The sequence below is a fragment of the Panthera leo genome, chromosome A3 (assembly GCF_018350215.1).
Source record: "Panthera leo isolate Ple1 chromosome A3, P.leo_Ple1_pat1.1, whole genome shotgun sequence".
NCBI classification, from domain to species: Eukaryota; Metazoa; Chordata; class Mammalia; order Carnivora; family Felidae; genus Panthera; species Panthera leo.
Genome location: NC_056681.1, coordinates 49546033 through 49566927, shown reverse-complemented (window position 1 = coordinate 49566927; position 20895 = coordinate 49546033). Strand labels below are relative to the sequence as shown.

Sequence of the window (20895 nt, the reverse complement as noted above, 5' to 3'; positions counted from 1 at the left end):
AGAGAGAGAATTCAAAGCAGGTTCCCTGCTGACAGCACAGAGCCCAACACAGGGCTTGAACCCACAAATTATGAGATCATGACCTGAGCTGAAATCAAAAGTTGGACCCTTAACCGAGTCACTCAGGTGCCCCTAAAATGTACAAAAAACTTTTAAATCTCAACGGTAAGAAAACAAACAATCTGATTAAGAAATAAGCCAAAGACCATAGCAGACACTTTACCGAAGTAGATATATAGGTGGAAAATAAGCATGTGAAAAGATGTTCCACATTATATGTCATCAAGGAAATGTAAATTAAATCAACAGTGAGATACCACTGCTATTAGAATGGCTAAAATCCAGAACACTGACAACACCAAATGCTGGTGAGGATGTGGGGCCACAGGGACTGTCATTCATTGCTACTGGGAATGCAAAATGGTTCAGCCATTTTGGAAGACAGTTTAGTGGTTTCTCACAAAACTGAAAATACTTTTACCATAAGATCCAGCAGTTGCACTTGTTGATATTTATTCAAAGGGATTGAACACTTATGTCCATACAAAAACCTTCACACAGATGTTTATAGCAGCTTTATACATAATTGCCAAAACTTGGATGCAACTAAGCTATCATTCAGGAGGTGAATGGGTAAGTAAACTATGGTACCTGCAGACAATGGAATATTATATAGCACAAAAAAGAAATGAACTATCAAGCAATGAAAAGGCATAGAAACACCTTAAGTGCATATTACTAAGTGAAAGAAATCAATCTGAAAAGGCTACATAGCATACAATTCCAACTACATGATATTCTTGAAAAGGCAAAACTATGGAAATGGTAAAATGAGTGGTTGCCAAGATTTAGAGGGAGGGAGGAATGAACAGGTGGAGTGCAGGGGATTCTTAGGATAGTGAACCACTCTGTATGATACTGTAATGGTAGATACATGTCATTATACATTTGTCCAAACCTATAAAATGTACAACACAAAGACTGAGCCAAATGTAACCTATGGACTTTGGGTGATAATGATGTGTTGATGTAGGTTCATCATATGTAACAAATGTACAATCTGGTGGGGGATGTTAACAGTTGGGGAGGGTGTGTATGTGTGTGGGTAGGAGGTATATGGGAAATCTGTGTACCTATGCTCAATTTTTCTGTGAATTTAAAACTGCTCTAAAAAAAGTCTTAATAAAAAACAAAAATCAAAACAAAACTACTCTGAGCAGGAGTCAGCAGAAACAACAAATAACAGAATTTAACCTTTAAGTTCTTCAGATGCCAAGTACTGTTTGAGGTAGATTCTAAAATGAGTGAGTTTAAATCAGACAGTAATGAAAAATATAGCCACTGAATTTAAAGCACAATAGACTACTTTAGCAGATTGGGCACAATTTAAGAGAGATTAGGGAATATCAAGTTAAAGCTGTAGCAAAACAAAAATATGAAACAGAGGCTTAAGAGTCATGGAGGAGAGAATAAGAAAGTCTGACCAAAGAATAACTGGAACTCAAAAGGGACAGCCTAGAAGGAATGGAGGAAGGACCATATTAAAAAGGATAAAATCTGATAATTTCCAGAACAAATGAAACAAAGGCGACCCCAGGCTGGGGAATCACCAGTGACCTCCCAGCATGTGAGGAGTATGCAATGAAAGTCCCTCCAAGTGTGAGAGGACCAAGAACACAAATCACTTCTAAATACATTCCCCTTTTGGTGGGTGAAAGCCTCGCCTGTAATAGCCCCGTAAAGAATGAAATATCTCAGTGTTTGCCACTTCCTCTCTCTCTGGGGAGCTGCCCTTTGAATAGAGGCATCTTTGTTGTGTTCAGGAAGGGCTGATTTAAAGCATATGGCAGCCTGTGGTGGCGGGGCGGGTGGCGGGAGGCTTCACTGTCATACCTTCTTCTTTTCTGCTTCCTCCTCTCCTCTTTAATGAGGATTTCTTTAGTCAACTTGAAGATGTCTGGTTAGTTAGCATGTTTGAGGGTAGTGAGGTAGAACAAGTAAGATTCAACCACCAGATAGACACGCTGCAGTCCTTGCCCAGGCTGATGGAGCACAGATGGCTTGTTCTAGCCCCATCCTGCCGAAGGCCTGGGTCACCACAAGTCCCATACCCACTCCAGCCTCTAATGCCACCTCCTTTAGCCTCACAGGCAAAAACCCAGCACAAATGAAAATACAGTTTCAGAGTGGCTGCTTGGTGCCATGCATTTCAAAACCTTGGTTGGCAGCAGTGAACACAACAGCTCTGTGAAAAGAAGTACTAGGCAGGATGACTAGTCCCAGGGTTGGGTTGTGAGTTCCAATGTTGGTCTCCTTTCTGCCCCGAGTGCCAGGGTTGCTATGGAGGAGATGTGCTCTCAGCTCATCTTTGTGGACCAGGCCTTGAGCTTCTGGGGTGGGAACTCTTGAGAAAGAGTGCTGAGTAAATGGGGAGGAACTGAAGTTTTGGTAACAGGCGTGTGGTCCATATGTGTCACACCCTTGGATTCTTTCACTCAGCAAACCTTCCAAAAGCACTCATTCTGTGCCAACCATGTGCTGGACACTGAACACACAGTGCTGCCATGCTGGCTTAGCCCTGCTTTTGTGGAGCTTATCCACTGTTAAGGTTTCAGTCCCTTTCCCCCGCCCCAAAGACCCTGAGACAGGGACTGGGGTAAAATAGTTCACCTGGAAAGTGAAACAAGGCAGCTCTGGTAAGGGAGAAGTGGAGGAAGTGTGTGGTAATGAGTGGTGTTTGCTGGGGCTCAATCCTGATGGGATCTTTGGAATGACTGTGTAGAATGCCCGCAGTCTCTTTGCCCCAATTGGCAAGGATGCTTTGGTATTACCCACCAACTCCCAGTCATGCTCAGAAGGTTGCTGCTGAGGCCGTTGCCTCTCCAGACACCAGACCTGGCCACTGCATTCCTGGGGCTTGAGAATGTCTTTAGGCAGTGTTGAAGGTGCTGTGGAGGAAGCCGTTGGTGTGTTTGGGAACTGTCCACAGATGCTGCAGGTGACCTAGGGGCTGGTGGACAGTCCTCAGACAGTGCCAGCTATACCATCTTGTAAGGGGGATAGGCAAAGCACAATAATCCTCTAGGCAAATGAATAATTACAAATGTGGCAGGTATTTCTGAGAGAGCTGACAGAGAAAAGTGCTTGGCAGGAACAAGGACCTTCTTCAAATGGGAGGTGTCTGTGTCCTTGGGGGGTGCTCCTTGAGCTGGAGGAAACTGTAGTCACCCCTCCCTGGTGGAACTGTTCTTACCATCACCCAGAGCCTCAGTGCCTAGGTATGGACCTGGATGGTGATCACATATTCACCTCTTCTACAAATTGGTTACAAACTCATTATCATTTGCTGCCAGATAGTTGTCTCCACCAGTAGATGACCTAATGCATGTTTAACACTGGAAATGAAACTCATCAACAGCTCCTGTTTGCCCTTAGTGTCCCCTTCCCATGACCTTTTGGTTGACATGACCTGTGCCATTACCCCTTCACTCCATTCCATGCCCAAGCAACATACCTGTTGGTGTCTCTTCCTCCCATTTGGTGAGGCAATGCACACCTTCTGTCTGCCCTGGGGTTCAGTTGACTCACAGATGGCAATCATGATTCATGGCCATGAGTCCTTTTGATGACCTATATTGAGGGAGGCGCTGAGCAGGAGGGGAGAAGGAAGAAGAAGGAGGAGAGAGACAGATATAGGGTCTCAGAAGGAGGAAGGAAAGTACATTCCTTGGGGCCAAAGTGTTACCTACATTCCTACCTGGGATTTCCCTATTATCTCAGAACCTAAGGAGAAAAGACCAATGATGGGTATGTGAGTCTCTCACAGAAATCTGCCTCAAGCCCACTGTACCATTGACTGACAGCAGTTAGAGATGTGCCAGATTAAGTCCTTTACAGGACCCAAGCATATAGAAATCAGGCCAAATCCAATGCCAAACCACAGACAAGTGTGAGGAACATTGTCATTTCCCCCATCATGACTTTGCTGCTTCAAGGCTGACAGTCAGGGTTTGGATCCTGACTTCACTTCCATCCAGGCAAGTTACAGTTCTGTGCCGTGGTTTTCTCATCCACAAAATGGGGATAATAATAAGACTTCTCTCATTACAGTTGTTGCAAGTATTAAATAAATTGATACATATAAAGCACTTGCACAGCACATGGCACACAGCCAGTGCTCCACTGCTGGGGGATATTAGTTTTATTATTAATATATTTTTTGACATACAACATTTTAAAATAAAAGTTTCTCTCTTCATTTTTTTATGCCCTTGATTTACAGGTTCTTTTAGCTCACATCTGTCTGCTGTGAGCTCCTCAGATCATTGGGGAATAACTGGGAGTTTGTGTGCTCAGACCATATTTGTTAAACAAAGAACACAAGGTTCATGAAGCACTGCTAGAAGACCCTGTTTCTCAAACTTGAACAGGCAGCGGAGTCCCCTGGAGAGATTACTGGGTCCCACCCTGAGTTTCAATTTAGTAGGTGGGTGGGGTCCAGAGTTTGTCTTTCTAGCCAGTTCCCAGGTGATAACTGATTCTGCTGGCCCAGGGACCACACTTTGAGAACCACTGGTCTAGAGTGAGAAGATAAATCCAGAAGCCACATGAAAAAATGCATTGTTTTGGATGATAAAGAACATTTTTCTGGGAATATGATTGTGAGTAAGACTTGGTCTTGGGCACCTGAAGACAATGGAAGGATAAAGACAGAAAAGACTGAAGGGCAGGACAAGATGCATAAGGAACATCAAGTACTGCAAGAATGTGGAAGAGATTTTTTCCATTGGGGAATCTGGGAAGGACTTATGGTGAGGAGCCCTTTGCACTGGCCTTCTATGGCTGGGTGACTACTGTTCAGCACCTGCCTTTCAACTGCAGTGTGGAGGTCTTAAAACATGTGCTTCTGGGGCGCCTGGGTGGCTCAGTCGGATGAGTGTCTGCCTTCAGCTCAGGTCATGATCTCGCAGTTCGTGAGTTCCAGCCCCGGGTCGGCTCTGTGCTGGCAGCTGAGATCCTGGAGTCTGCTTCAGATTCTGTGTCTCCCTCTCTCTCTGCCCCTCACCTGCTCACACTCTGTCTCTCAAAAATAAATAAATGTTAAAAAAAATTAAAACATGTACTTCTGCTATGGAGAGGTAGGGTCTATGTTCTATCCTTGACTCTGGCTGGACCTGTGCCTGCTCAAATCACAACAGAAACAATTTATTGATTAGACACAGCAGGTATGGTGCCCAATGGCTTATACTTTAGGTCCCACGAATATATTTTAATTTATTTTAAAATCAGAAATAATATAATTATAATGAACAAATAATAATGAATCCAGACTGGATTACACTTACTTTTATAGCAACACAGTCATAAAATAAAATTTGAATATTTTTTATGGAGGAGGGGGCCATTATGGCAAAAGTTCCAAGGTCCCTAAAGTGTCATAATGTGACTCTGCTAGTTGAGAGTGCTGGAGGTGCTATTCTGTGACTTTTGAGGCAATGTCAGCAAAGACATGCAACTCTATCTGGTTCTCTTGGGAGGCTCCCAACTCCCCTAACTCAACCATGCTGGAGAGGCCATGGCCCCATCAGCCTTGGGCTGAGTGAGTGAGCCACCTTGGACACTAGCCTCCCCAGAAGACTGCAGCCCCACATAGCAATAACATGACAGGCTCCAAGCCAGATCTGTGCAGTCAAACTCTCCCAAAATATCTGATCCACAAAACCATGACCACAATAAAATGTTTCATTTGAAGCAGCTAAATTTTAGGACAATTTGTTATGCTGAAATAGTCTGCAGAATATTCAGCCAAGGAAGGGACCTCAGAAGTTGGGGGCCTCATGGGGGTGATGAAGGATAGGTAGTTCCTGATCCCAGCACTTCCCACAGTTTTGGGTCAGTTTTATAAGAAACTAGGTTGCTGACTCCCTATAGTCCACTAATTCATTGAGGAGCCCTGCATGGGATGGAATCTCTTCTTCAGTCAGTGGAATTAGGGGAATTGGCAGTGGGATCTTCGCTGTTGGGGAATTTGAGGTCCTGAGCAACAAGGTTGCGCTTTAGAGGGATCACTGTGGCTGAGGAATAAAGATCAGTAGGGGAGGTATATGGGAAGGGGTATAAGGAAGGTAGGGGAGATACCAGAGGAGAGGCCCAATGCCTAAGACAGGGTTCTTGGATTCAGACCTCAGAAACCACATCCAGCTAATTTATGCAGCAAAAAAGTTTACTAAATGGCACCTTCTTCCTCTCCCACTCCAATTGATGGAAGCCTGGAGAAAAAGGGCAGGGATTGGCAGCCAGACATCTGTGAACAAGGCCAAATTGTGCCAAAGGACAGTGACAATGATATGCAGAGTGGCTGTTGGACACTCAATGCTGCCATTGTACAAAAATCACCACCTCTTCCTCAGTCTTTGGGGGGAGGTCCCAGGTAACTGAACTGCCAGAGAGTGGGAAGAGAAAGCATCTACCCCACCTTGAGGTGCTGTCTTTGTGGGCACCTCAAGACTTGTTTGGATACTGAGTAGCCCTAGACTGACAAATACATTTCCCTTCAGAAAGTGCAAACTTCTCCTGACCCACAGTGTGGTGATGGGCAGGGAGGAGAACTTGAAGACAGATGCAGGCTAGCTAGTGGAACAGAACCAGGCATTAGTCTCACAGTTGTTTGGTTCAAATCCTGGCTCTGCCACTTGGCAGCGGGGTGAATGTGGGTAATTTATGTGATTATTTGTCCCCCTAAATCTTTGCTTCTTTACCTGAAAGATATAGGACAATAATAGCATCCACCCTTAGAGCTGTGGTCAGGATGAAACATGATCCTTTTGATAAGCATATGCAATAGTAGCTGCCCATAGTAAGAACCTAAGAGGTATTAGCCCTTGTTGTTACTTATGTTATTTTTGGCAACTGGAGGTAGACTTGTGGGCAGTGTGCTGTTTGGGCCTGTGGGGTGAAGGTGAAGAAGTCTTGGGGAGATGTACACTGGAGGGTGCAGATGTTGCATTCAGCACTGGTGGGCTGTGCTTTGGTGCTTCTGTGAGACTGGGACAGAGGTCCAGAAGGCCATAGATGTGCATGAAGGAGCATGTACTCAGGCTGGAGACAGATTTGGCAGTTCTTGGCAAGCAGATGATGACTGAATCATGGGATCTCACATGGGGGAGAGAGAAGAATGCCCAAGGGAGATTGAGAAATACAATGTGTGAGTCTGGGTTTTCCTAGAGGCGGGCTCTGAGTCAAGCACTCCAGCATAAGTCATTTATCTGGGAGATGCTTTGGGACAACACCAGTAGGGGAGTGGGGAAGCAAGGTGGGAACAGGTCCCTAGAAGTAGAGCTGAACAGAGAGTAGGATGTATGAGCTTTATTGGGGAGGGGTCTGAAGAGGTCTCAGGGGTGAGGGAGGTCAGAAAAGAGGGAGGAATTAGGCAAGGGTGTGCTCATAGGTCCAGCTGAGCCTTGGCCTGATCTATGAGCAGAAAGAAGTTTGGAGCAAAAAGGGCTCTGCAGAGTTGTCCCTCTGCAGGCAAGCGGTAGCCTTGTATCAGTCTAATATGTCAGTCAGACATTGTGGATGTGGGGATAGAAGGGTCTAGGTTAAGGGCTTTTGTCAGCAGAGGGCAATTCTCATTAGGGGCAGTGGTGAGCTGTTAGCGGCCTACAGTCAAGGCAGCTGAAGGGAGGTGTCAGAGCCCAAGAATGGGAGTCTGGGTGGGGCACCTACAGCACCTAGGAAAAAAGCAAATTGAAATGTAATAATTAGCAAGTAACTGGGGCACACCCTTTTGGGGACCTCTGGGAAGCAGAATAGAATGCAAGTGTGAGTTATTCTACCCTAGGCCTGGGGCTGGTGGTCCAGGGCTTCTCAGGGCCTGTTAAACCTTGGCACTTCTGGCTAGGAGGCAAAGTGGCCTCTGGAGACCAAAGACCCCAGGCAAAGACGTGGTTGGGTTGGCACTGGAGGCTGGGCTGCCTGTAGGCAGAATGGTCAGGGCATGAGATGGTGGACAGGGCAGAGCAGTGTCTACACAGCCTTTGAGGGGCGATATGAAAGAAGGAGCAGCCAGAGAGGCAGGAAGTAAATCAGAAGAGGAATGAATGAATGGGCTTGTTTGTGCACTCACATGGCAATACATTTTATTCACCCGTGTCTATCCTACTCCGATTGTATCTCTAATGCTGCCAGCCTGGCCAGGGCTGTTTCGGAAAAGCTGAGGAGGCATCTCTGTTGAGCCACTCACACCTGATCTGCTGAGAAGAGCCGGGATCCGTGGGAGACCAGGGGAAACAGAGCGCACATTCCTGGGTTAGCCCCAGAGAGGAGATGGAAACATTCTTTGGAAAATAATGAGCAGAGGAACCTTTACTGATTAGTTAAATCCCGGATAATCCCAGTTGAGGAAGACAGATCCGGACCCCTTAACAGATTTGGGGTTCCAAAACGACTCCGAGAGTGACCCAGGGCAGAGAGGCTCGAGAGGGCTCTGCCTCTGGCTGCAGATTTGTTTGTGAAGAGAGGGGGCTGGGAGGAGCCTACCCTTCACCCCTTCAGGGTCGAAGTTCCCCAAATTCTTGCTCCCGCCCATAGACTCTCTAACTGCAAGGGGCGCAAGGGGACTCGCGGAGTGTGGGTAGGCTCGGGGACCAACTCGCACTCTCCTTTCCCAGTCTCCTAAACGACTGGAAGCGCTTCCCGCACCGTGGTGGTCGTGGAGCCAGGCGCTGGGTCCTGCTCCGGTGGCTGCGTTCCCATCCTTGGGCGCCGGGCCTCTGAGCAGATCCCGCAGAGTCCTGCGCGGTAGGCGACCTTCCGCCGCAGGCTGCTGGGGATGGGAGTGTGGACCTGGATTAGCGCTGCGAGAGAGAAGGGGAGGCACTTCTCACTGGGGAGGAGACCATGAGGGTGACCTCAGGCGCTGCGTTCCAGTCGCCGCCACGATTCAAAAAGGAAGACACCCGGGGTTCAGCGGTCTCTCCAACCTGGTCTGGCGGACCCCTTCCTGCAGGTGGAGCAGGAGGAGGCCGTAGGGATGCTCCTGTACAGGAATTGCAAGGTTCCCTTAGAGCTCTGATTCCGGCTCCTTCTCTCGGCTTTCTCTCTTTCAGCTTCGCTTTCCCGATTTCTCTATCTGTGACCGGTGTGACCGGGTTAATAAGCCTCAGTAGTTTTCATCTGCGAAAGAGGTTTTGTAAGATCCTTCAGAATGGGTTTAACCGGTGTGCTCTTGGCTCACCCCACCGTGTGGGGTGGCCGAAGTTGGGCTCCTCCCGCCCTACCTTTTGGTACTTTTGGATTCCTAGCCATCCACTTGAGGTCTGTCCTCTCAGTGATCACCTGCCTCTTCTGCAGAGGGGAGGGGAGGGAGACTTCAAGACCCTAGTGGAGGCGAGGGGAAGCTGTCGGCACTCCAAGCTGCTAGAGCTGCGAGAGCATCCGGGCTAGCAGGGGAGCCGCCTCTTAGACCCTCCCCTTACGAGTGACCCGGGTTGGGCCACCCTAGGGCCAGTGGTTCAGCCTGTTGGCCCAGGAGTTGGTCTGCAAAATGTGTGGATCGTTAGGTGTCTTCCTAAACTGCGGCGCCAAATTCTGAATTACAAAACGACTATTCTGCAGGGCAAAGAGCTAGAGCACTTTGGTTTGGTCCTTTACCACCAACACCCTACTTTAAACCCAGAGATAAATTTGGGGAAAATTCCTGGCGGAGCCGAAAACGACGCTGGCGTCTAAAGCCGCCCCCGCCCCTGAACGATTCAAATGACAATTATCTCAGAGGAAAGTTATTGTTTTGCTAATCCCAGGAACAGCTTGCGAGGGGGAGATTTGGGTCTTCCTTTAATAATGGAAAGCTAATGCGCAGCCTCTTGTAATTATCTGAAACCCCTCGTTTAATCTGCATGTTTAACAGTGGCCCCACTCGAAGGCGCAGGGAGCGGGAAACCCACTTTCCCTGACTCGGGGTCCTCTCTGGCGCGCGCAGGGAGACAACGTCGCGTACGGGTGGTCTCAGAGAGTTGCCGCCTGCTCGCTGGGCGACCTCAGACCGCTGGGCCCTTAGGAGGTGGGACTGAGGAGATTCTGTGTCCATGGTTCTATGTTTGGGAAGGGTGGGCTCAGGGTTTCGAGCGATTCGGGTTGAGTAGACTCAAATTTTCACAAATTTCACTTGTGAGCCAGGAGTGATTTACTCACGTGCTTTGGCGCCAACTTCAACAAACCAGGGAGTTTCACAGAAAAATCTTTCTTTGAATAATTGTAAAATCTGACAGTAATTTGTTTGCCTCCGTGAAGAGGGGTGTGTCCCAGTAGACAGGTCCTATGTTCCAACTTACGCCCCCCCCCCCACACACCCAATTTAGAACTGTCAGATAAAATACTGATACATACTCATACTAAAAAAAAAAAGTTCATTGTATATCTGAAATTCAAATTTCACTGGATCTGCAGTATTTTTGTTTGCTAAACCGGCACCGTTCCTTAGTCCACCCTATATCTGTTTCTCCCTACTCCCCCTTCTCTCAGCTCTTGTGAGTTTTGCGGCCCGCTGCAGCTCAGCCATTAGGGCTCTGGGGGTGAATTTGGCTGGAGGTGCAGTGGGCGTGGATTAAATAAACGTTTTCCACTCCTCTCCCTTCAGAGATTTTCGTGGAAGGTCTTGGCTCTGGCGGTGGAGTTGGAGGGCTGGTGAGTGTCATACTGGTGGTAGTGTGGCTAGGAATGAGGCCCTAGGTCTTAATGAGCAACTGTGTCTTGGGAGGGAGCCTTCGAGGTAGCTGTGAGGGGGACCTCCACTTGGAGAATCTGGAAGGAAAGGAAGACCACTCCGGGGCCTGGAAACTGCAGCTTTTTAGAGGAACCAGCAGATAGCAGGGTCGTGCCCTCCCTACTTTCCTTTCACGGAGAACGGGGGAGGGGGCTGTCGGGTGGGGACTGGGCAGGGGGACAGCTGGAGAGGAGAGAGAAGGAGGTAATTGAGGGGACTGCAGCTGGGAGGGCGGCGACCGAGGGGAGGGAAACTGGTGGCGTCCCCATCTCGCAGGGTCCTGGGCGATGACGCGTCCGCGCCCCACTGATTGGAGCCCTCCTGGCCTTCCGCGCCCGACAGGCTGTCAGGGAGTATAAAGCATCCTCCGAGCTGTGCCCTCTCCGCAAACGTGACCTAGAGAAAGTCAAGCCTCACCGACTGAGAAGCCATGACATGCCGGGACGCACTTTGCGACGGGCGCTCCAGGAGCAGGGTGCTGGTGCCAGGCAGCTCCCCCAGCGGCTTGCGCCCCCGCGGGTTCGCCATCACGGATCTTCTGGGCCTGGAAGCTGAGGTGCCCGCGCCTGCCGGCCCCGGGCCAGGATCTGGCTGCGAGTCCTCCGTGGCCGCACCCTGTACGGGTTCGGGTCTCGCGGGCTCCTGCATGGCGCGCGGGGCCCTCCCATTGGGGCTCGGCCTTCTATGCGGCTTCGGCGCACAGCCCCCCGCGGCCCCTCGGGCGCCTTGCCTGCTCATGGCCGACGTGCCGTTCCTGCCACCCGGGGAGCCTGAACCCGCTGCCCCGCAAGCCCCTGGTCGCCCGCCGCCCCCTCTCGGCAGCCAGAAGAGCAGCGAGAGCGTCTCGACGTCCGGTAATCAGGCCAACGCATCGGGGTCTTGCCCCTGTTTCCTCAGGCTTGGGGCCGTACAGGGGTAACTCACCATCGTCTCATTGAGCCCCTACTCCCAGCATCCCGGATCTAAGGGAACTCGGGACCCCTGAGCGCGGCCCCGTCGGGGGAGGCGTATTCTAGCAGCCTCGCTCCCTGCCCCTTGTCTTTCCCTAAGTCCCTGCCTCTTGTCCGGGACCTGGTCCCGCAGCACAGCAGATACTGCCACCACTCTGTTCCGGACCTACCCCGGGGGTCTTGGCGACTAAGCAGCGGTCTCTGAGGGTTTTTCCCTAGCCCCCCGCCTGAGCCTCGGTCTCTGCGAACGGCATAGGTCGGGGAGGCCAGGGCGTGCTTGTTCATCACCAGCACAGAACCCACTACCCCGCGGGGGCTCAAAGGTTTGCTGGATTCAAAGAGTGAAGAGCGCAGGGCCTGGAGGCCTGAAACTGTCCGCCTCCCGGGGTGCTGAAATAAGAGCCTAGGTACCGCGCTTTTTTCCTTGCGTTGCCTTCCGTCCTCCCGCACACGTGAGAAAGGAAGCAACCTTGCCAATTTCATTGCAGCTATGCTCAACATTTTGTTCCAAGCCCAGCTATTTCCTCAAAGAAGTTGAGGTGCATTACGGGGAAAGAGAAGGCAATGAATGTCTATAAAGAGCAAAGGCCAAGAAATTGAGAGGTTTGGGGTGTGGGGGAAGTAAAATGGAGAATTATACAAGAAAACGCAGACTGAGAGAAACTATGTAGTAAAACCTAGAGCTAAGCGTCTAGTAGGCAGATAAGGCAAAAAAGTACGTTGAGTCTCTCCACTGAAACTAAAAGTAATAATATAATAAAAGTAAGCATGCCAATTTAGCAGACAAGCAAGTTTTCACTCAGTTTGAAAAAAAAAAAACAACACTTCACGAGTCTCTGTGTAAGATAAAATGACGCCTTCTATTAGTGGTTTCATTAAAAATGTAAAAACCACCTTCATAGGATGAATTCTTTCTGTGAGAAAATGAAAGGCAAAATACCACTAGATCTTGTCAAGAGTGAGTTTCCTGGATCTGCTTCCAGAGATTTGGAATTGGTACAGGAGGGCAGGGAGTGCACGTCTGACAAGGGTTTTGATGTCAAACCTTAGCCGCCCCACTTAAATGTTGGTTTATTGGTTAAGATGAGGAGTTGGAGGCAGAAAGAAGTGGATGAATTTGGGAGCTAAGTGGGAATAGAGAGTGTCATTAATGGCCAAGTAGCTTCACGCAGTCTGGGGTTTGACTCCCAACTTCATCATGTACTACCTGTGTGATCTTGGGCAAGTTACTTAATCTCTCTGCACTTCAGTTTCCTCATCTGTAAAAATAGAATAATACTAGTAGCTATCTTGGAGTTCTTTTATGAAGAATAACTTTTATGAAGATAATGCATGGACAATGCTAAGCACAGTGACTGGAATATAGTGAGTGCTAAAAATGCTAGCAAATATTGTTAAATACTCACATTCCCCAGCAGAATAATAACTTCAATCCTCATATTAAAATCCAGAGAAGAAAGTGAAAAATGTGCTCACCTTTAAAAAGTTTTCTTTCCTTCCTTCCTTCCTTCCTTCCTTCCTTCCTCCCTCCCTCCTTCTTCCCTCCCTCCCTCCCTCTTTCTTTCTTTCTTTCTTTCTTTCTTTCTTTCTTTCTTTTTCTTTTTTCTTTTCCTCTTTCTTTCTTTCTTTCTTTCTTTCTTTCTTTCTTTCTTTCTTATAAAAGATAATATGCTCACCTTTAAAGTCCTCTCTTTTCTCCGGTGCTAACAGATGAGGACAGCCCATCTGAAGATAGGAGTGACCTGAAGGTGTCCCCCACCCTTGGCAAGAGAAAGAAACGGCGACACAGGTATACAGCCAGGCTGTCCTCCCTGGCTACTTCCTCAGGACACAGTATCTGAGAATATATGATGCTGCATTATGGCAGGCCCAGTGACCTCCTGGTTGGCACATAGTAGGCATTTGGGAACATAATTCTGCTATTCATAGGAGGCTACAGGACAATCTTTGTGGCATTTTAAAGACAAATTTGTGGACCTTTAAAATAGATATTCTTAGAATGAGTTGATAGAATTCATTGAGGAGAAAAAAATGTCAAAGAACTTTGTTGTTGTTTTTGAACGAAACTTCTGGACTTTCCAGAGGCTAATCATTCAGAGGTGATATGTCCAGTTATCATGAGGAGGGCTTTTAGGGTGTGGAAAGGCAGGCATGGGGTCTTCTAAGTCTGGGAAGCCTGGTAGCCTCCTGCAGACATGTGCCCACATATGTGCTTTGGGCTTCCCTACAGGACTGTTTTCACCGCCCACCAACTGGAAGAGCTGGAGAAGGCATTCAGCGAGGCCCACTACCCTGATGTGTATGCCCGGGAAATGCTGGCTGTGAAAACTGAGCTCCCTGAAGACAGAATACAGGTGTCTAGGGTCCCTTTTCTCTTTCCCAGAGACATCACAGAGAACATGTTTTTCTCACACACAGTGGGTCAACCCACAGCCACCTCTAGACAGCCTAACACATTCCCATTGACACACAAACTAAGGCTCACTGGCTGCAGGTACCACAATGCTAGAGACTTTCTGTATTTTTATTCCAAGAAGATATTTCCTGTAATCTGCATGTCTTTTTTTCCTTTTATGTATTAATTCTTTAAAATTACACAATAATGTGTGCTGCAACTAAAAACTACATATATAGCTATATATATCTATAACTCTATCTATTATCTATCTATCTATCTATCTATCTATCTGTCTGTCTAATCTTTGACTATCACTCCTTGAGAGAAAACAATGTAAATATCCTGCTGTAATCTTCCTTCACACCATCTCTGTGTTTATATCTGGCTGTGAATATGCTTATATATCTCTATCTCTCTATCTATCTCTATCTCTATCTCTATCTCTATCTATCTCTATCATCTATAGCTATACTTACACACACAGGATTTTGTGTGTAAGGTATTGAGTTATACTTCTTAGTCTTTTGTTTGACAATGCACCTTGAACATTTCTCTAGGAAAGAAGATTTGCCACTAACTCACTCTTTTTTTTTTAACAGCTAAACAATATTCCATATTATTCCTTTATTAAGATAATATTTTCCAGGAGAATTATCACCAACAACCCAAAACCTGGGGGTTAGAAAGGACCATTGCCAGCGTGAACTCTTTCTAATCAATGAAAAAAATCAGGAAACATAATAGTCTACTTCTTTACACAATCTGTGAAAGAACACTTTGATTTTATTTTTGTCGTTTCTCATTTTCTGGAAAGCCTCAGTGGAAACTGCACATTAGCCCCACAATGATGAGTCCTTTTGAGTTCTGAGTGAGCAGTAGGTACAGCTCCTCAAAGGTCTGGGACTTGAGTGGATAGTTGGCCCTTTTAGAACTCCCTGCTCAGGGGCACCTAGAAGCATCCTCTTTACTGTGTCTCCTCCTGTATGCTCTTCTGCTTCCTGTCCTGCCTCATATTAGGTCTGGTTTCAAAACCGGAGGGCCAAGTGGCGGAAGCGGGAGAAGCGCTGGGGTGGTAGCAGCGTGATGGCGGAGTATGGTCTCTATGGGGCCATGGTGAGACATTGCATCCCGCTGCCAGACTCTGTCCTCAACTCCACCGAGGGTGGCCTGGTTGGTTCCTGTGCACCATGGCTTCTGGGTAAGGAAGAAGGGCCCTGCAGCTAGCAAGAGGCCCAGAGATACTGGGGGAGAGAGTGGGGTTCCCACAAAAGGCAGCCATTTGCAAAGCCAATCAATGTAAATTTACTCAGATTTGGGCCCAGAATATCACATCCAATTTTTAATTAATTCAAAGGCTTGAACTGTGGTCAATTGATTTATTTTGCATGGGAACTGTGTACACAGTGTGTGGAAAGGTCACATTAAGCCTTGGTTTTAAGAGTGGAATGATGTAATATGTGAAATACATTCCAAAATGTTAGAATTTTTGGAAATCATACAACTTAGAGCTCGTGGTAATAGTAATGAGGGCAGTGCTAAGCAGTGAAACCTGCAGGTGATTAACGCCCTACAAATCAGAGCCAGAAGGTCTGGGTCTGGGTCCTGGCAGTCTGCCACTAACAACCTGCTTTTCTGTCTCTTAGACTTTTGGTGCTAGAACAGCCTACACTGGTAAGGTCCAAGTTTTGAGGCTAGGCATTCTGGTGTTTTCTGTTGTTACCAGAGACCAATGGGCAGAGATCACACCTTAGAGGAATGAGTCACAAGATAGCACCTAGGGCAGGGTGGGAGATTAGAGTTAGGTATATGTATGAGGAATTCTAGGCTGGTAGGGGGAGGAGGTTTTTTGTTTAGCAAACATTTTTTTTTTTTAGCCCCTACCCCCAGACACTATGCTGAGACTAGAGATACCAATAGTAAATATGGTCCTGACTTTGCCCTCAAAGACTGAAGAGACAGAATTTGGGGCAGGGAACCAAGTTCACCCTTCTGAACTTCCACAAGCAGGTCAGATGTGGGGCAGTGATGCTCACTGGCATCTGCATATCTGTGGCCTTGTAAGAAAGTGGGCTCAGTGCTGCCAGACACTCTTACTTCCAGAGAAGCTGGAAATCTGGCTTTTGATGTAAAATCTCCTGATTTTAAAATATTGGCAACAATTAAATTTGAACAATTACTGTGATATCCAAATAAGGCACCTTTGTTGGGTGCACCCCACAGACAGATATTAGATTTAACCCTTAATGGGGGTAGATACCTAGCTGGTTCCCCTAGAGGCCCTGGAGACAGATGCTGATGAAGGCATTTTTTTAAACGTTTAATTATTATTGGGAGACAGAGAGAGACAGAGCATCAGCATGGGAGGGGCAGAGAGAGGGGGACACACAGAATCCGAAGCAAGCTCCAGGCTCTGAGCTGTCAGCACAGACCCCCACATAGGGCTCCAACCCACAAACTGTGAGATCATGACCTGAGCAGAAGTTGGATGCTTAACCAACTGAGCCACCCAGGTGCCCTTATGATGAGGACATTTCTAATGGGATTTAGAGAAGCTAGACAAGGAAGAATTTACAAAATTGCTGAATTTGGAGATACCTATTTTTATTTTTTCTCTTCTTTTTTGCAAGGGATGCATAAAAAATCCACAGGGATGATAAGGAAACCAGGAAGTGAAGAAAAGCTGACAGGACTCTGGGACTCAGACCAACTCCAGGAAGGTTCTAGCCCAAGGCAGACAGGATCCCAGAGAAGCTCAGATGAAGCCAGCCCTGAGAATGGCTTGGAAGATATGGCCATTGATCTCTCCAGCTCTGCCCGGCAGGAGACCAAGAAAGTACACCAGGGCACCAATGCTAGAGGATGCTCAGACTCCTCAGGGCTGGAGGGGCTCCAGCCAGGGAAGGTGGGAGCCTGATGAGGCCCACAGGCCCTACCCTCAAAGGCTGGCAAGTTCATCCCTTATGGCATTTTCCACAAGATAACAGTTGTCTAAGACAAGGACTCTCAGCTGGATTTTCTTCTTCCAGTGTCAGGATAAAATGTAATGCCACTTGCTTTAAGAAGACAAATGGATACCTTAGGGAAAGCCCATTTCACCCTAGAATGGAAACCATTCCTTAAAGGCAGTTAATTTTATGTAAAATTTTACTTCTTTTTTGTAGAACTTGAGAAGGGAGGATTTAAAGTTCAAAAAGTGTATTCACTGCTGGGCCTCATTTGAGATTTGGTTCAATATACTGTGTAAATTAATAGGTGGTCTGATGTCCTCCGTCTGAATTTGAAAATATAAATTTATTTAATCTCCAGAGAATCAGATGTCTTTATAAATAGCAAAGACCCCATACAGACATATGAATGAATTATAGTATCTTTACCTTGAACTTGGCTTTGGACATTTCAATTTTCTCATTAAGCAATACTTTGTATTATCCTGAGTGTCATTTGATAGGCTGTGCATATCAGAACTCATAAACAAGAAAGCAACCCATACTTTCCCTTCCCTTCTGAAATAGCATGGGACTGTGTTTAATATCTATAAACAGTGTTTTAAGGTCAGACAAAGCTTCTTGGTCTTTTAAAATTTATGTTTGAAAGCACTTTAGCAACTTGGATTTCATGAATGTTTTGTTTCCTGTATTTCCTTTGCAATTTATTTATTATTTAAGAATAAACATTGTGTGGTGTGTTTGCTTCTCAAGGCACTATTTCTGTTACACATATGTACATCTCCAAGATCACTGATCCCCTAATGAAGCTCTCCCCCCACCCCCCATTCCTATCGGCCCTTTTCAATCTCAGGATTGAAGGATTGAAGGATTTCATTTTTCAGGCTGCAGCACGTGTCATGTGTAGCTTTGTAAACTCCCATAGGGTGGTGGCTGGGTCTAATTCACCTTTTAGAGTTCAAGTTCAGAGAGACTTAGGTTTGAGGGGGAAATGTGAAGCTTCATGAAGAAGGCAGAATGGGGAAGGAAAGTGGGGAGCTTGAGAGGTTTCCTCTGGAAATCAGTGCAGTCAGGCTGGGCCTGCTTCTCTCATCTCTCCATGAGAACACAAAGGATCCCTTCCTTTGGCCTATTTTTCTCATCCTTGTTAATTCCATACTCTGTGAGAATTAAATATCACCTATCCTTACTGCAGAAGCAGAAAACCATGAGCACTACCTTCTTTTATTCATTCTGGCTCATAGAAATTATTGCTGAATCCTGACACTGCACAGCGAAAGAGCAGGTGTTGGTGAAGAACTCTAGAAGTTATGTTCTATCTTTCCTGTCTAGAGGCAGCATGCCAGGCTCTAAGCCAAGTGGCCATACTTGCTCTGGACCATCTTCTGCCTTCCAGCTGGTCATAAGATTCTTGCTTCCATCTCTCATCCTTAGTTTATCCAGGGTTGAATTTGAGCTAGTAACCTGTTTAACTAATACACATCACACTCATAGAATAAAATATTGCGCAACCTCTAAAAATGGTAACAATTGGGCATATTGTTTCATATTTCACATTAATTAAATATTGGTGATTAAAAACTAACTCTAAATAAATGGAAAGAAAGATATAAGTGGAAGTAAACAAATATGTAAAGCAGAATGAAATAAAGAAACAATTAGTTTTACATAAAAATATACAAATAGTGGACAAATTTCTATGAAATATTATAAAGAAAGAACAAACAGGAAGAGGCAAAAGAGAAAGGAACCAGAATGAGTAATGTAGACAATTTTAAATACATAAGAAAATACTATTCACGACTGGCAAGTATACTGATATGTTTTAAAACTCCCCCACAAATGGGCACATTTTCTGGAAAAATACGTATTACTAACATTAACTCTAGAATAAGCATGGGATTTGAAAAATCACTAACCAAGAAAGTCAATTGTACTATAAAGTGGCTCTAGATCTAGATGGGGTTACGTGTGAATTCTTGACATTTTTGAAGGAAGAGATCATTTTCATGGTATATAAGTTTCTGCTGAGCATAGAAAGAGGTGAAAGGGTTTCTAACCCTAACATAACCTGGATTCCAAAACCCAACGAAGATAGTGTAGCTCTCCTCAAAACTCTCTAGTCAGCACCACTAATGGGAATGTGAAATTCCTAAATAAAGTGTCAGTGTCTGGAATTTAATAGTATGCTGGAAACAATCTTGGACGACAGAAGGTCTAGCCCAGGAATCCAAAGAGAATTTAATATTGTGAAAGAAAATTATTTAAACATTTTATTAACAACCCAGATAAACAAAAAGCTATCTTAACAGATTCATTCAACAAATACCTATTTCTTTAAAAAAAAAAAAAACCTTAAAGATAGGAATAGAAGGATGCTTATTTCAAAAACAGCATCTCAATATTTTATAATGCACATATACATATATATAAAAACACAGTCTTTGAGGTAGCTTTGTTACCTTCTCACTTTGTAACTGTGGATGCATTACATAACCTTTTTGATCTCTCACTTTTTTCAGTCATAAAATGGGGATAATAATAGAACACTCATTTTCCTGGAAGATTAGATGAGAGAACATGAGTAATGTACTTAGCTTGGTTCCTGGCATGCAGAGAAAGCAAAATAAATATTAGCTATCATTATGACTATTAATGGCATTCCTATTAATATCAAGACTCAAATGAGAATACTTGCCACCATTATTTAACAACATGGTGACAACTAAGTACAGGATGGAGTAGTAGTAACCTGTTGGAATGCTTTGTGTAAATAACATTTAGGAAGAGCTCCAGGAACAAAGTAGGACAGACTTTTGGTCTTTTTTCATGTTTTCTAAGTTCTGTAAAGTTGGTATGTAAAAATAAAATAAATTTGTTGTTAATATTAATATTATTAAAATAGTAATACCTCTTTTTCAATTTAAGGCTAAGTTCACACTGGACAAGAACTCTTTTAGGGGTGCCTGGGTGGCTTAGTCAGTTAATCATCTGACTCTTGATTTAGGCTCAGGTGATGATCCCAGGGTCTTGGGAATGAGACCTGTGATGGGCCCTCTTCCACCCCCCACTCCACCCCCACCCACATGGCTTGGGTGTGGAGCCACCTTGAGATTCTCTCTCCCTCTGCCCCTTACCCCCTTTCTCATGCTCTTTGTCTCTCAAATTAAAAAACAAAAACAAAACTTTTTAAAAACACAGTGTGAAAACTTTTTTTGATGAGAAATCTGCACTTTGGCCATGTCTCCTGTCTGGTTCTCGAAAGTGCCAATTTGATAATGAGGAAACAAGCAGGCATTTTATACAAGTGTTTTAAAATCCTTACTAAAATCATGCAGCAGGTCAAATTGAAGCCTGACCACAGACTGACAGCAGGACTGAATAATTTCCAGCTTTCAAAATTGTTTTCTGGCTGAAATGTGGCTGTAAAAGCCCCAAAGCAGATTTTTAAAAATTAAAATTTTAGCAAGGCCAATTTGGAAAGATTCCTAATATGTCACACTCCCAGAGTCATACTCCCAGCTGGCTGAGAGTATCAGGAGGCAGCATATCAGTGCATGAGAAACATTCATGATTTCAGGAGATATTTTCAGAAATGACAGAAGAACAAGAGATAGAAATCAATATTGTTTCCTTTGGTTTAGCAGTATAAATACAATAAACTATCCACACACTATGTATATACATACATACATATCTGAACCATTTGAGAGGAAGTTGCATACAAAATCTGCCCCTTTATTTTTTTATGGCTTTATTGAGGTATTATTGACATAGGCCATTTTGTAAATGTAAGATGTACAATATAATGATTTGATACATGTATATATTGCAAAATGT

General features: G+C 45.5%; 1 protein-coding gene across 1 annotated transcript; it reads left to right on the top strand.

The window, feature by feature from the left end:
- The first annotated feature begins 11192 nt into the window (after positions 1-11192).
- Positions 11193-17361, top strand: VSX1 (visual system homeobox 1). Its single transcript, XM_042930187.1, has 5 exons — positions 11193-11616; positions 13423-13501; positions 13943-14066; positions 15128-15308; positions 16738-17361. Exons 1-5 carry the CDS (start codon positions 11193-11195, stop codon positions 17022-17024), a joined length of 1095 nt encoding a protein of 364 aa, XP_042786121.1. The 3' UTR covers positions 17025-17361.
- The last annotated feature ends 3534 nt before the right edge of the window (positions 17362-20895 follow it).

Excerpts from the sequence above, each read along its gene's own strand:
- VSX1 (XM_042930187.1), top strand. The coding sequence starts at position 11,193 with ATGACATGCCGGGACGCACTTTGCGACGGGCGCTCCAGGAGCAGGGTG. Across the intron at positions 13,502-13,942 it reads AGAAAGAAACGGCGACACAG|GACTGTTTTCACCGCCCACC; the intron begins GTATACAGCCAG and ends GCTTCCCTACAG. Across the intron at positions 15,309-16,737 it reads CTGTGCACCATGGCTTCTGG|GGATGCATAAAAAATCCACA; the intron begins GTAAGGAAGAAG and ends CTTTTTTGCAAG.